Source organism: Pseudorasbora parva, chromosome 12, assembly GCF_024679245.1.
Source record: "Pseudorasbora parva isolate DD20220531a chromosome 12, ASM2467924v1, whole genome shotgun sequence".
In the NCBI taxonomy this organism is placed as follows: Eukaryota; Metazoa; Chordata; class Actinopteri; order Cypriniformes; family Gobionidae; genus Pseudorasbora; species Pseudorasbora parva.
The window spans coordinates 47,376,366-47,390,143 of NC_090183.1; the positions used below are offsets into that span (position 1 = coordinate 47,376,366).

At 45.6% G+C, this 13,778-nt stretch overlaps 1 protein-coding gene across 2 annotated transcripts in view; it reads left to right on the forward strand.

The window, feature by feature from the left end:
- Positions 1-13,158, forward strand: part of acvr2ab (activin A receptor type 2Ab) — a 27,901-nt gene extending 14,743 nt beyond the window's left edge. For both annotated transcript variants that reach the window (XM_067460523.1, XM_067460524.1), the window contains exons 5-11: positions 5,149-5,292; positions 7,898-8,041; positions 9,429-9,574; positions 9,723-9,837; positions 10,019-10,157; positions 10,251-10,381; positions 12,484-13,158. In XM_067460523.1, the coding sequence (XP_067316624.1) occupies positions 5,149-5,292; positions 7,898-8,041; positions 9,429-9,574; positions 9,723-9,837; positions 10,019-10,157; positions 10,251-10,381; positions 12,484-12,678 (1,014 nt within the window). In that variant the 3' untranslated portion in view covers positions 12,679-13,158. The remainder of the gene's footprint in view (positions 1-5,148; positions 5,293-7,897; positions 8,042-9,428; positions 9,575-9,722; positions 9,838-10,018; positions 10,158-10,250; positions 10,382-12,483) is intronic.
- The last annotated feature ends 620 nt before the right edge of the window (positions 13,159-13,778 follow it).

Here is a 13,778-nt window from a genome sequence, read left to right on the forward strand (position 1 = left end):
GACCATCACAGGTACGCCCACCTCCATATCTGACCATCACAGGTACACCCACCTCCATATCTGACCATCACAGGTACGCCCACCTCCATATCTGACCATCACAGGTACGCCCACCTCCATATCTGACCATCACAGGTACACCCACCTCCATATCTGACCATCACAGGTACGCCCACCTCCATATCTGACCATCACAGGTATGCCCACCTCCATATCTGACCATCACAGGTACGCCCACCTCCATATCTGACCATCACAGGTACGCCCACCTCCATATCTGACCATCACAGGTACACCCACCTCCATATCTGACCATCACAGGTACACCCACCTCCATATCTGACCATCACAGGTACGCCCACCTCCATATCTGACCATCACAGGTACACCCACCTCCATATCTGACCATCACAGGTACGCCCACCTCCATATCTGACCATCACAGATACACCTACCTCCATATCTGACCATCACAGGTACACCCACCTCCATATCTGACCATGACAGGTACACCCACCTCCATATCTGACCATCACGGGTACACCCACCTCCATATCTGACCATCTCAGGTACACCTACCTCCATATCTGACCATCTCAGGTACACCTACCTCCATATCTGACCATCACAGGTACGCCCACCTCCATATCTGACCATCTCAGGTACACCTACCTCCATATCTGACCATCACAGGTACGCCCACCCCCAATTCTGACCATCACAGATACGCCCACCTCCATATCTGACCATCTCAGTTACGCCCACCTCCATATCTGACCATCACAGGTACGCCTACCTCCATATCTGACCGTCACAGGTACACCCACCTCCATATCTGACCATCTCAGGTACACCCACCTCCATATCTGACCATCTCAGCTACGCACACCTCCATATCTGACCCTCACAGGTACGCCCACCTCCATATCTGACCATCTCAGGTACGCCCACCTCCATATCTGACCATCACAGGTACACCTACCTCCATATCTGACCATCACAGGTACACCCACCTCCATATCTGACCATCAACGGTACACCCACCTCCATATCAGACCATCACTGGTACACCCACCTCCATATCTGACCATCACAGGTACACCCACCTCCATATCTGACCATCACAGGTACACCCACCTCCATATCTGACCATCTCAGGTACACCCACCTCCATATCTGACCATCACAGGTACACCCACCTCCATATCTGACCATCACAGGTACACCCACATCCATATCTGACCATCACAGGTATACCAACCTCCATATCTGACCATCACAGGTACACCCACCTCCATATCTGACCATCACAGGTACACCCACCTCCATATCTGACCATCACAGGTACACCCACCTCCATATCTGACCATAACAGGTACACCCACCTCCATATCTGACCATCACAGGTACACCCACCTCCATATCTGACCATCACAGGTACACCCACCTCCATATCAGACCATCACAGGTACACCCACCTCCATATCTGACCATCACAGGTACACCCACCTCCATATCTGACCATCACAGGTACACCCACCTCCATATCAGACCATCACAGGTACACCCACCACCATATCTGACCATCACAGGTACACCCACCTCCATATCTGACCATCACAGGTACACCCACCTCCATATCTGACCATCACAGGTACACCTACCTCCATATCTGACCATCACAGTTACACCCACCTCCATATCTGACCATCAAAGGTACACCCACCTCCATATCTGACCATCTCAGGTACACCCTCCTCCATATCAGACCATCACAGGTACACCCACCTCCATATCTGACCATCACAGGTACCACCACCTCCATATCAGACCATCACAGGTACGCCTACCTCCATATCTGACCATCAAAGGTACACCCACCTCCATATCAGACCATCACAGGTACACCCACCTCCATATCTGACCATCACAGGTACTCCTACCTCCATATCTGACCATCACAGGTACACCCACCTCCATATCTGACCATCACAGGTACACCTACCTCCATATCTGACCATCACAGTTACACCCACCTCCATATCTGACCATCACAGGTACACCCACCTCCATATCTGACCATCAACGGTACACCCACCTCCATATCTGACCATCACAGGTACACCCACCTCCATATCTGACCATCACAGGTACACCCACCTCCATATCTGACCATCACAGGTACACCCATCTCCATATCAGACCATCACAGGTACACCCACCTCCATATCAGACCATCACAGGTACACCCACCTCCATATCTGACCATGACAGGTACACCCACCTCCATATCTGACCATCACAGGTACACCCACCTCCATATCTGACCATCAACGGTACACCCACCTCCATATCTGACCATCAACGGTACACCCACCTCCATATCAGACCATCACAGGTACACCCACCTCCATATCTGACCATCACAGGTACACCCACCTCCATATCTGACCATCACAGGTACACCCACCTCCATATCTGACCATCAACGGTACACCCACCTCCATATCTGACCATCACAGGTACACCCACCTCCATATCTGACCATCACAGGTACACCCACCTCCATATCTGACCATCACAGGTACACCCATCTCCATATCAGACCATCACAGGTACACCCACCTCCATATCAGACCATCACAGGTACACCCACCTCCATATCTGACCATGACAGGTACACCCACCTCCATATCTGACCATCACAGGTACACCCACCTCCATATCTGACCATCACAGGTACACCCACCTCCATATCTGACCATCACAGGTACACCCACCTCCATATCTGACCATCACAGGTACACCCACCTCCATATCTGACCATAACAGGTACACCCATCTCCATATCAGACCATCACAGGTACACCCACCTCCATATCAGACCATCACAGGTACACCCACCTCCATATCTGACCATGACAGGTACACCCACCTCCATATCTGACCATCACAGGTACACCCACCTCCATATCTGACCATCACAGGTACACCCACCTCCATATCTGACCATCACAGGTACACCCACCTCCATATCTGACCATCACAGGTACACCCACCTCCATATCTGACCATCACAGGTACACCTACCTCCATATCTGACCATCACAGGTACACCCACCTCCATATCTGACCATCACAGGTACACCTACCTCCATATCTGACCATCACAGGTACGCCCACCTCCATATCTGACCATCACAGGTACACCCACCTCCATATCTGACCATCACAGGTACACCTACCTCCATATCTGACCATCACAGGTACACCCACCTCCATATCTGACCATCACAGGTACACCCACCTCCATATCTGACCATCACAGGTACACCTACCTCCATATCTGACCATCACAGGTACACCCACCTCCATATCTGACCATCACAGGTACACCTACCTCCATATCTGACCATCACAGTTACACCCACGTCCATATCTGACCATCACAGGTACACCCACCTCCATATCTGACCATCACAGGTACACCTACCTCCATATCTGACCATCAACGGTACACCCACCTCCATATCTGACCATCACAGGTACACCCACCTCCATATCTGACCATCACAGGTACACCCACCTCCATATCTGACCATCACAGGTACACCCATCTCCATATCAGACCATCACAGGTACACCTACCTCCATATCTGACCATCACAGGTACACCCACCTCCATATCTGACCATCACAGGTACACCTACCTCCATATCTGACCATCACAGGTACACCCATCTCCATATCAGACCATCACAGGTACACCTACCTCCATATCTGACCATCACAGGTACACCCACCTCCATATCTGACCATCACAGGTACACCCACCTCCATATCTGACCATGACAGGTACACCCATGCACTTCTGGAGCGTTCGGGACTCTTTTGCATATGTGTGCCATTTTTACCATGTGTCCTTATCGTGTAAACGTCCTTATCGGGTCTTTTGGGTTACACTTTATTTAAAGGTGTCATTTTTACAGTATAATAATACATTTAAATATGGTGTAGTTTTAATTAACAACATGTTCTTACTGTAGGGTTAGGGTTTGGTTGAGGGTTAGTTGCATGTAAGTATGCATGATTTGCTGCTTTTACTAAAGTACGTGTAACATATATAACAAGGACAGAGCAAAAAGTGTTTAATTGCAAAAAAGTGATTTTCTTACTCAGTACTTTTGTCTTTATATCAATATTTAGTCATTATAGCCTGTAGCCTAAAATCCACTTAATTAAAAAGGGAAAATCTTTTTTTCTTCTTTCTTATGTTAAGCATAAAATTAATGTTGGCCATTTTTATTTTATTTGAATTTTAATGAAAATATTTTATATGTCTAATATATTTTCTATTAAGTTTCATTTTTCGGTTTTAGTTTTTAGTTTTTTAATTATTTAAGTACTTTAGTACTTCAAACAAGACAAAACTACTGTATGAGAGAGCAATGTTTTTCTTTTTCATTCGCAGAACAACATTCACATCTCAGTGTTTTTGTATTATTAAAGACATGTTTAGAGCCATGAAGAATAAATCTGTTAATTCAAAGTATTCACACCATCCCAGAAATCTCTATAAATTATTGTCATGTTGTGTAATGTCAAAAGATTGTGATTGTGCCGAGATTTGAAGCCTACAGTCAGTGCATGTTCATGTTGCTTTATTCTCCTTTAAATGGGGGACAAAACAGTCCACAGAAGTTGTCATTAGACTTATAGAAAAACAATATAATATTTTTTAGATATCTAGGTGTGTTTCCATGATGGCATATGAGAATCTATCACGTGCACCACATCATTCTCATGTTCTGCGATCGTTCTTGCCCTCATCACAGCGCTTGTGTGCTAGAAGCAGTAAAATCCCTCTCTTCCTCTTTTGCTAGCACGCCTTTCATATCATGATAGAGGTAAGAGCTTCATTCACTCCCCTATCCTGCCATGCCGATGCTTTAGTTTTCATCCCCTTTCATGAGTTTTTGATGCGGTTGCTGTTCCTGCATACGGGGTCTTCTTTCTTTATCTCTTTCTTTCTAGTGTGAATGGATTATTATTTGAGTTCTCCTGCATCAGCCGCTGATTGTGTGTTAGTGTGTGTACGCAGGCGAGTCTCAGCAGTGACGTGTGTATGTGTGTGTGTGTTGTCTTCAGGATCCCGGCCTGGCTCCGCCATCACCGTTGCTGGGCCAGAAGCCGCTGCAGCTGCTGGAGGTGAAGGCTCGAGGACGCTTCGGCTGCGTCTGGAAGGCACAGCTGCTCAGCGAACCCGTGGCTGTAAAGATCTTCCCTGTCCAGGTCTGGCAGATTTCATGTCATTACTTTTGCCCATGTTGCCTCTTCAGCTTTTGTGTAGAAGATGAACAATTATAAATAAAGCTAAAATGCTGTAACAGTGTAGAGCGGTTTATTATAGTGCTCTGAATGTTTTTATGAATATTCTGGCTCGTGTTTGTTGTTAACCCTAACCCTATTCATTGTGCTGGAGACTTATTTTAAACATTTATAGTTTCGGTCTTAGTGTTTGCTTTTGTAATATTTTAAAAACTGAGATGTAAATAATAGTGATGATGTTGTTGTATTATTTGCACTCGTTTATGTTGAAATTATTTGGAACGACAAATGAGTTCCTCTAACTCAGTGTTTCCCATCCACGATCCTGCAGGCTACACTGCATACCTGATTCAAATTATCATCTTATTATTGGAGACTCCAAGACCTGGAATTGGCATGTCAGATGAAGGAGAGCCTTCAGGACCGTGGTTGGGAAAAACTGCTTTAACTCAATGTAGTTTGTTGTTTGAACATACAGCCCAGGAGAGGGCCAAACAAAAAAGATGGTGGATTGGTCCAGTGGGTGGGTTAGTGGGTGGATCGGTCCAGTGGGTGGGTTAGAGGGTGGATTGGTCCAGTGGGTGGGTTAGAGGGTGGATCGGTCCAGTGGGTGGGTTAGAGGGTGGATTGGTCCAGTGGGTGGGTTAGAGGGTGGATTGGTCCAGTGGGTGGGTTAGAGGGTGGATCGGTCCAGTGGGTGAGTTAGAGGGTGGATCGGTCCAGTGGGTGGGTTAGAGGGTGGATTGGTCCAGTGGGTGGGTTAGAGGGTGGATTGGTCCAGTGGGTGGGTTAGAGGGTGGATCGGTCCAGTGGGTGGGTTAGAGGGTGGATTGGTCCAGTGGGTGGGTTAGAGGGTGGATCGGTCCAGTGGGTGAGTTAGAGGGTGGATCGGTCCAGTGGGTGGGTTAGAGGGTGGATCGGTCCAGTGGGTGAGTTAGAGGGTGGATCGGTCCAGTGGGTGAGTTAGAGGGTGGATTGATCCAGTGGGTGAGTTAGAGGGTGGATTGGTCCAGTGGGTGAGTTAGAGGGTGGATCGGTCCAGTGGGTGAGTTAGAGGGTGGATCGGTCCAGTGGGTGGGCAGAGGGTGGATTGGTCCAGTGGGTGAGTTAGAGGGTGGATTGGTCCAGTGGGTGGGTTAGAGGGTGGATTGTTTCAGTGGGTGGGTTAGAGGGTGGATTGGTCCAGTGGGTGGGTTAGAGGGTGGATTGGTCCAGTGGGTGGGTTAGAGGGTGGATTGTTTCAGTGGGTGGGTTAGAGGGTGGATTGGTCCAGTGGGTGGGTTAGAGGGTGGATTGGTCCAGTGGGTGGGTTAGAGGGTGGATTGGTCCAGTGGGTGGGTTAGAGGGTGGATCGGTCCAGTGGGTGGGTTAGAGGGTGGATCGGACCAGTGGGTGAGTTAGAGGGTGGATCGGTCCAGTGGGTGAGTTAGAGGGTGGATCGGTCCAGTGGGTGAGTTAGAGGGTGGATCGGTCCAGTGGGTGGGTTAGAGGGTGGATTGGTCCAGTGGGTGGGTTAGAGGGTGGATTGGTCCAGTGGGTGGGTTAGAGGGTGGATCGGTCCAGTGGGTGGGTTAGAGGGTGGATCGGTCCAGTGGCTGGGTTAGAGGGTGGATCGGTCCAGTGGGTGGGTTAGAGGGTGGATTGGTCCAGTGGGTGGGTTAGAGGGTGGATCAGTCCAGTGGGTGGGTTAGAGGGTAGATTGGTCCAGTGGGTGGGTTAGAGGGTGGATCGGTCCAGTGGGTGGGTTAGAGGGTGGATCGGTCCAGTGGGTGAGTTAGAGGGTGGATTGGTCCAGTGGGTGGGTTAGAGAGTGGATCGGTCCAGTGGGTGGGTTAGAGGGTGGATTGGTCCAGTGGGTGGGTTAGAGTGTGGATCGGTCCAGTGGGTGGGTTAGAGGGTGGATCGGTCCAGTGGGTGAGTTAGAGGGTGGATTGGTCCAGTGGGTGGGTTAGAGTGTGGATTGGTCCAGTGGGTGGGTTAGAGGGTGGATCGGTCCAGTGGGTGGGTTAGAGGGTGGATCGGTCCAGTGGGTGGGTTAGAGGGTGGATCGGTCCAGTGGGTGGGCTAGAGGGTGGATCGGTCCAGTGGGTGAGTTAGAGGGTGGATTGGTCCAGTGGGTGGGTTAGAGGGTGGATCGGTCCAGTGGGTGGGTTAGAGGGTGGATCGGTCCAGTGGGTGGGTTAGAGGGTGGATCGGTCCAGTGGGTGGGTTAGAGGGTGGATCGGTCCAGTGGGTGGGTTAGAGGGTGGATCGGTCCAGTGGGTGAGTTAGAGGGTGGATCGGTCCAGTGGGTGAGTTAGAGGGTGGATTGGTCCAGTGGGTGGGTTAGAGGGTGGATCGGTCCAGTGGGTGAGTTAGAGGGTGGATTGTTTCAGTGGGTGGTCTTGAACAATGGCAGGCATACTTTACCTCAGAGCTCAATGTGAGACGTGCCAGGAAGCTACAGATCAAAGAGTAGAAGTGCCAGTATTGGCCCACTTCAGTTTTTTTGTATATTAAGTATTGTACAATGACTTTGAATGGGGTTAATTTTGTTGTTAATTTTGTGTTTGTTTGTGATCTCTCTCAGAATAAGCTGTCATGGCAGAATGAATATGAGATTTATAGTGTGAGTGGAATGAAGCATGAAAATATCCTTCACTTCATCGGAGCAGAAAAAAGAGGAAGCGGATTGGATATAGAGCTCTGGCTCATTACAGCATACCACGAGAAGGTACACACACACACACACACACACACACACACACACACACACACACACACGCACGCATCATCATGTAAGTGTAATGATAATGTTTGTCATCGGCTAAGCTCAATGGGTATTACTGTACAGAGATCTATGCATATTATTATTATCCCTGATATTTAACAAATGTGTTGTACACAGTATAAAACGATATACATTAAAAATTTGGTATGAAAGGGAAATTGCAATCTTGTCTTCGGTTGTGTATTATGTCTGAGTGAAACGACTTCTGGAAGGATGAAAGAATTTGCAATTGAAAAGTTTGTTGTTGTTTTGTTAATGTAAGGTCCCGTTCTTCGCGTGTTTTCGAAGCTTTGATTGTGTTTTCAGTGTGCAATATAACATGAGTTCATGTTTCGCGTGTAAAAACACAGTATTTCTCACACAATTGACTTAATTTCTGTACAGCGCTGTTTCCTCTGTCCTAAAAACGGCCTGATGATTTCCTTGTTCTGTGAAGTCCCTCCTTCAGAAACACGTGACGAGTTCTGATTGGGCCAGCGCTTCCCGTGTTGTGATTGGACAGCAGCTTAGCGCACTTTGCCCGGAAAGGTCCCGCCTCTTACCATAACGGGGCGATGCAAGCGCTGAATGCGCGCTCTTCTCCACGCGGGAGAACAACGAGACCACGCCCCTATTTTTCATGTTCCTGTAGGCGGAGGGTTAGTCAACAAACGGTTCTAGTGACGTCATCACAGCAGGAAGTGCAGCGGTGTAGACCAAACCGGCCGCTCGCTGTCGGCTTTGAAAGGGAACTTCTGTTAAATAAAATATCTCGCTTGGCATTGAACTTTGAGCTTTATCATTGTACAGGTATTATTTATGCTCTAACAGCAACATTACACACTAACTAAAGTTTGAAAGATGGAATCGCGAAGAACGGGAGCTTTAATTTATTGCGATGAGATGTTGCGAGGGAAAGTTCATGTTTTTAATTAAATATTACGAGGCACATGAATTTTAAATAATACTATCTGCACAGATACATTATTTACAATAAACATTGCAGTATATTTAAAAATAAGAATGAACACAAACGCAAACCACAAGAATGATCAGTTTTGATTTCATGGTGTCTTCAAACAGTAGAATTACTGTCACATGACCTCACTGTGTTTCTCAGGGACTTATTGGAGTGTTGATACTGTGTGTGTGTGTGTGTGTGTGCGTGCGCGTGCGTGCGTGTTTGCACCTGTGTTTGTGTGTGCGTGTGTGCGTGTGTGCGTGTGTGTGTGTGTGTGTGTGTGTGTGTGTGTTTGTGTGCGTGTGTGTGTGTGCGCGTGCATGCGTGTTTGCGCTTGTGTGTGTGTGTGTGTGTGTGTGTGTGTGTGTGTGTGCGTGTGTGTGTACTCAGGGCTCGTTGACAGACTTCCTGAAGGCTAATGTTGTGTCCTGGAATGAGCTGTGTCTGATAGCGCAGACGTTTGTGCGTGGCTTAGCGTATTTACATGAGGACATCCCTAACCTGAAGGATGGACACAAGCCTGCCATCGCACACAGGTGCGCTCCTCTGATTCATATGATCTTACATCTCTTGTGAGGACCCCCATCCTCATTTAATTTCTCTCTCTCTCTCTCTCTCTCTCTCTCTCTCTCTCTCTCTCTCTCTCTCTCTCTCTCTCTCTCTCTCTCTCTCTCTCTCTCTCAGAGATATCAAAAGTAAGAATGTGTTGCTGAAGAGCGATTTAACCGCCTGTATCGCAGACTTTGGCCTAGCGCTGAAGTTTGAAGCAGGGAAATCTACAGGGGACACACACGGACAGGTGAGTACGATATTTGCATGTGCTAAAAAAAAAATCTGGTGTAAATAGTTGTTTAATTTTCCACAAAGCAATTTATTACAGACCTTTACAAACTCTGTGACTAGTACTTTTTTGTGATAGATTTTAAGTGTTATCTGATTGTTGATAATAATGTTGGTAATGTTGTGCTGGTCTGCTAAAGGTGGGAACGCGGCGCTACATGGCTCCAGAGGTGTTGGAGGGGGCGATCAGTTTCCAGCGCGACGCGTTCCTCAGAATCGACATGTACGCTGTGGGTCTGGTGCTGTGGGAGCTGGCCGCGCGATGCACAGCGGCCGACGGTAACAAACACCCAGACACTGTGTGTGTGTGTGTGTGTGTGTGTGTGTGTGTGTGTGTGTAAACCTGTAGTGACCCATGTGTCTCTCTCTCAGGTCCCGTGGATGAGTTCTCTCTGCCGTTTGAGGAGGAGGCAGGTCTTCATCCGTCTCTGGAGGACATGCAGGACGTCGTTGTGCATAAGAAACTACGACCAATATTCAGAGAACACTGGCTAAAACATACGGTAGAACACACACACACACACACACACACACACACACACACACACAAATATCCAACTCACTGATTAGGACCATGTGAAAAAAGTATTTGTATTTTTGTATTTGTCAGTAAATGGATTAAAAATAAAACGCATCAGAGATGTTTTTGCATTATTTGTATACTATTTTTTGCAGTTTTAATTTTTTTAATTTTTTAAATTTATTTATTTTATTTATTTATTTCGACAGTTTTTTTTTTTTTTAATTGCTTAGACGCTAAAGGTCAGATTTACTAAACAGGGCACATTAGCGTGAGAGCGCAATCCCATAAAAGCTCCGATGGGAGTGGACAGTAACCCTAACCCCAACCCTACTGGTGGTCCAGTGTCATTTTGAAAGTCAATTTTGATTTAGTTTTATTCATATTTTAGTCACTTGAATTGTTTTTAGTCTAGTTTTAGTCAACTCGAATCGAATGAGTTTAGTTCAAATGTAATGCATTCATTGAGTATTTAAGCTTCACATAACCGACAGTTACTTGAATACAGGTGCTGGTCATATAATTAGAATATCATCAAAAGTTGATTTATTTCACTAATTTCATTCAAAAAGTGGAACTTGTATATTATATTAATTAATTACACACAGACTGATATATTTCACATTTTTATTTATTTTAATTTTGATGATTATAACTGACAACTAAGGAAAATCCCAAATTCAGTTCAATTCTCAGAAAATTTGAATATTACTTAAGACCAATACAAAGAAAGGATTTTTAGAATAATTGGCCAACTGTAAAGTATGATCATGAACAGCACTCAATACTTAGTTGAGGCTACTTTAGCCTGAATTACTGCACGTCTCAGGTGTTTATGAGAGCTCAGACACACACACACACACACACACACACACACACACACACACACACACACACACACATGTTGGTCTATGTGGTTTACAGGGACTCTCCATAGGCGTAATGGTTTTTATACTGTACAAACCGTATTTTCTATCCCCTTACACTGCCCCTAAACCTACCCATCACACACACACACACACACACACACACACACACACACACACACACACACACACACACACACACACACACTGCCCCTAAACCTACCCATCACAGGACACATTCTGCATTTTTACTTTCTCAAAAAATCATCATTTAGTATGTTTTTAAGGCCATTTGAATTATGAGGACATTTGATATGTCCTCATAAACCACCTTTATAGTGTAATACCAGTGTAATACCCATGTAGTAATACAAATTTGTGTCCTCATAAACCACATAAACAGGCTCACACACACACAACATGCAAAACTTTAGAAATAAAGTTGACTTACAGACTTGGCTTGTATGCATATTCAGTATATATATTGTGTGTGTGTGTGTGTGTGTGTGTGTGTGTGTGTGTGTGTGTGTGTGTGTGTGTGTGTGTGTGTGTGTGTGTGTGTGTGTGTGTGTGTGTGTGTGTGTGTGTGCACGTGCATGTGTCCGTGTGTGTTTATTTTGTGGTTTTTTGTGTAGAGTTTTGAGAAATGGAGCCAAAACAGGGATGTTATCAGCTCATTTCAGGTCTCAAATAGTGTCAATGCAGGCAGATCAGTAATATAGATGAAATTTAAGTGTTCCCAACTGAGCAAGCCAAAGGCGATAAATACTGACATTGTTTGGAAAAAGTAATGAGTTGTTAGAAATAGCTAAGGGATTTTGACAAATGCAAAATAAAATGTAACAAAAAAATTCAGATTCTCTATTTCAAGAAAAATTCCCCAATCACATACATATATACACACACACACACACACACACACACACACACACACACACACACACACACACACACACACACACACACACACATATATATATAATTAAGAGACCACTTTACATTGATTTCTCAATGTTAAGTGGTCTCTTTATGTTTTCCAGAGCTATATACATATATATGGATATGTATCAATTATAAGTAAATAATAATGGAGATTTTTTACAGTTGGTTAAGACTGTCTTGCTCCTATTGAAGCTCCAGAAGAATAATGCTGATTAACAGGTTCTGTGTATGTATCTCCAGTGGCATCTGGAATAGCTCAGTGTTTGTTGTCCTGTAGGGTCTGGCGATGCTCTACGAGACTATAGAGGAGTGTTGGGATCATGAGGCCGAGGCCCGTCTGTCTGCAGGGTGTGTGGAAGAACGCATCATCTCCATGCAACGCAACACCAACCTCATCGCCCCCGACGACATCCTCTCTGTGGTCACCATGGTTACCAACCTGGACTTCCCCCCTAAAGAATCCAGCCTATGATGCTGTTCTCTCAGCCAGTGGTTAGGCAGCGTGCAGAAGATGTGGGAGAGAAACGCGGAGAAACTCAAGAAGGAACTCATGACAGATAAAACATATGGATATCTGTGTTTGCACCAAAACTTATTTTATGCATAAAGGAAAGACCTTTCTGTTTTATAAGAACACCAACTCATGTGATTTTAGTATAAAAAGGGCAAAACTCTGGACTTCGCCTGCTGTTCATTGTAAATCATTACAGTTATGCCAATACGAGACAATTCTGAATGTCTGCCGTTCAGCCGTGAATCACACAGATTTTTGAGGAATTAGTGCTGAAATAACCATAAACCTCCCTAAACAAGAATACCTCATTTTGATTTATTGTGCTTTTACCTGAGCAGCTGCTCTGGAGGCGAGACGAGCAGCTGTAAAACACGGTAGTGTTTCTGCCTTTCACATCTCTGCTTCACTTCATGGCGTCGCAGGCTTCACTCAACTCTTTCTGAAGGGTCGTGCATGAGGACGCGAATTTCTGAATCACAGAAGCCAGGGTCCAATATTAATGTCTACCAATGGAATGAATTCGGAAAATTTACTAGCTAGACATTTTTGTCACTCATGCAACTGTATTTTACATTTGTGTTAAACACAATTTTCTTTGTCAGTGACACATCATTCACAGTGAAACTCCACCGACACATTGTGTTTATGTTCATATTTTTGTTTTTGTGGCTTAATGTGAGAAAATGGAGAGCTGGAGAGTTCATTTTAACCTCTTGCGGCAAAACAACTCATTTACTTCAACTTTCTGATGTGAACATAAATGAACTGTTAATAACACCTATTCAGTGTTTGGAAACTTGGGCCACCTAGTCATGATGTCAAACAGTCTGATCACCAGCAGAAATTATGATGAGAGTCAAACATGGTAAAGTGTGTGAAAGCTTGCACTGTGGCACTGCACAGCCTTCAACATTAGAAATGAGCAGCTCATGTTTTTCAACAAGATCCCTGATCATTTTAGTCTCATCTGAACAGTTTGAGCAACACATTTCTGTGCAGATTGATTTATGAATGTGTCGATCTGATGCATCTTCTTAAAGAGGCTGTTATTGAAGGAT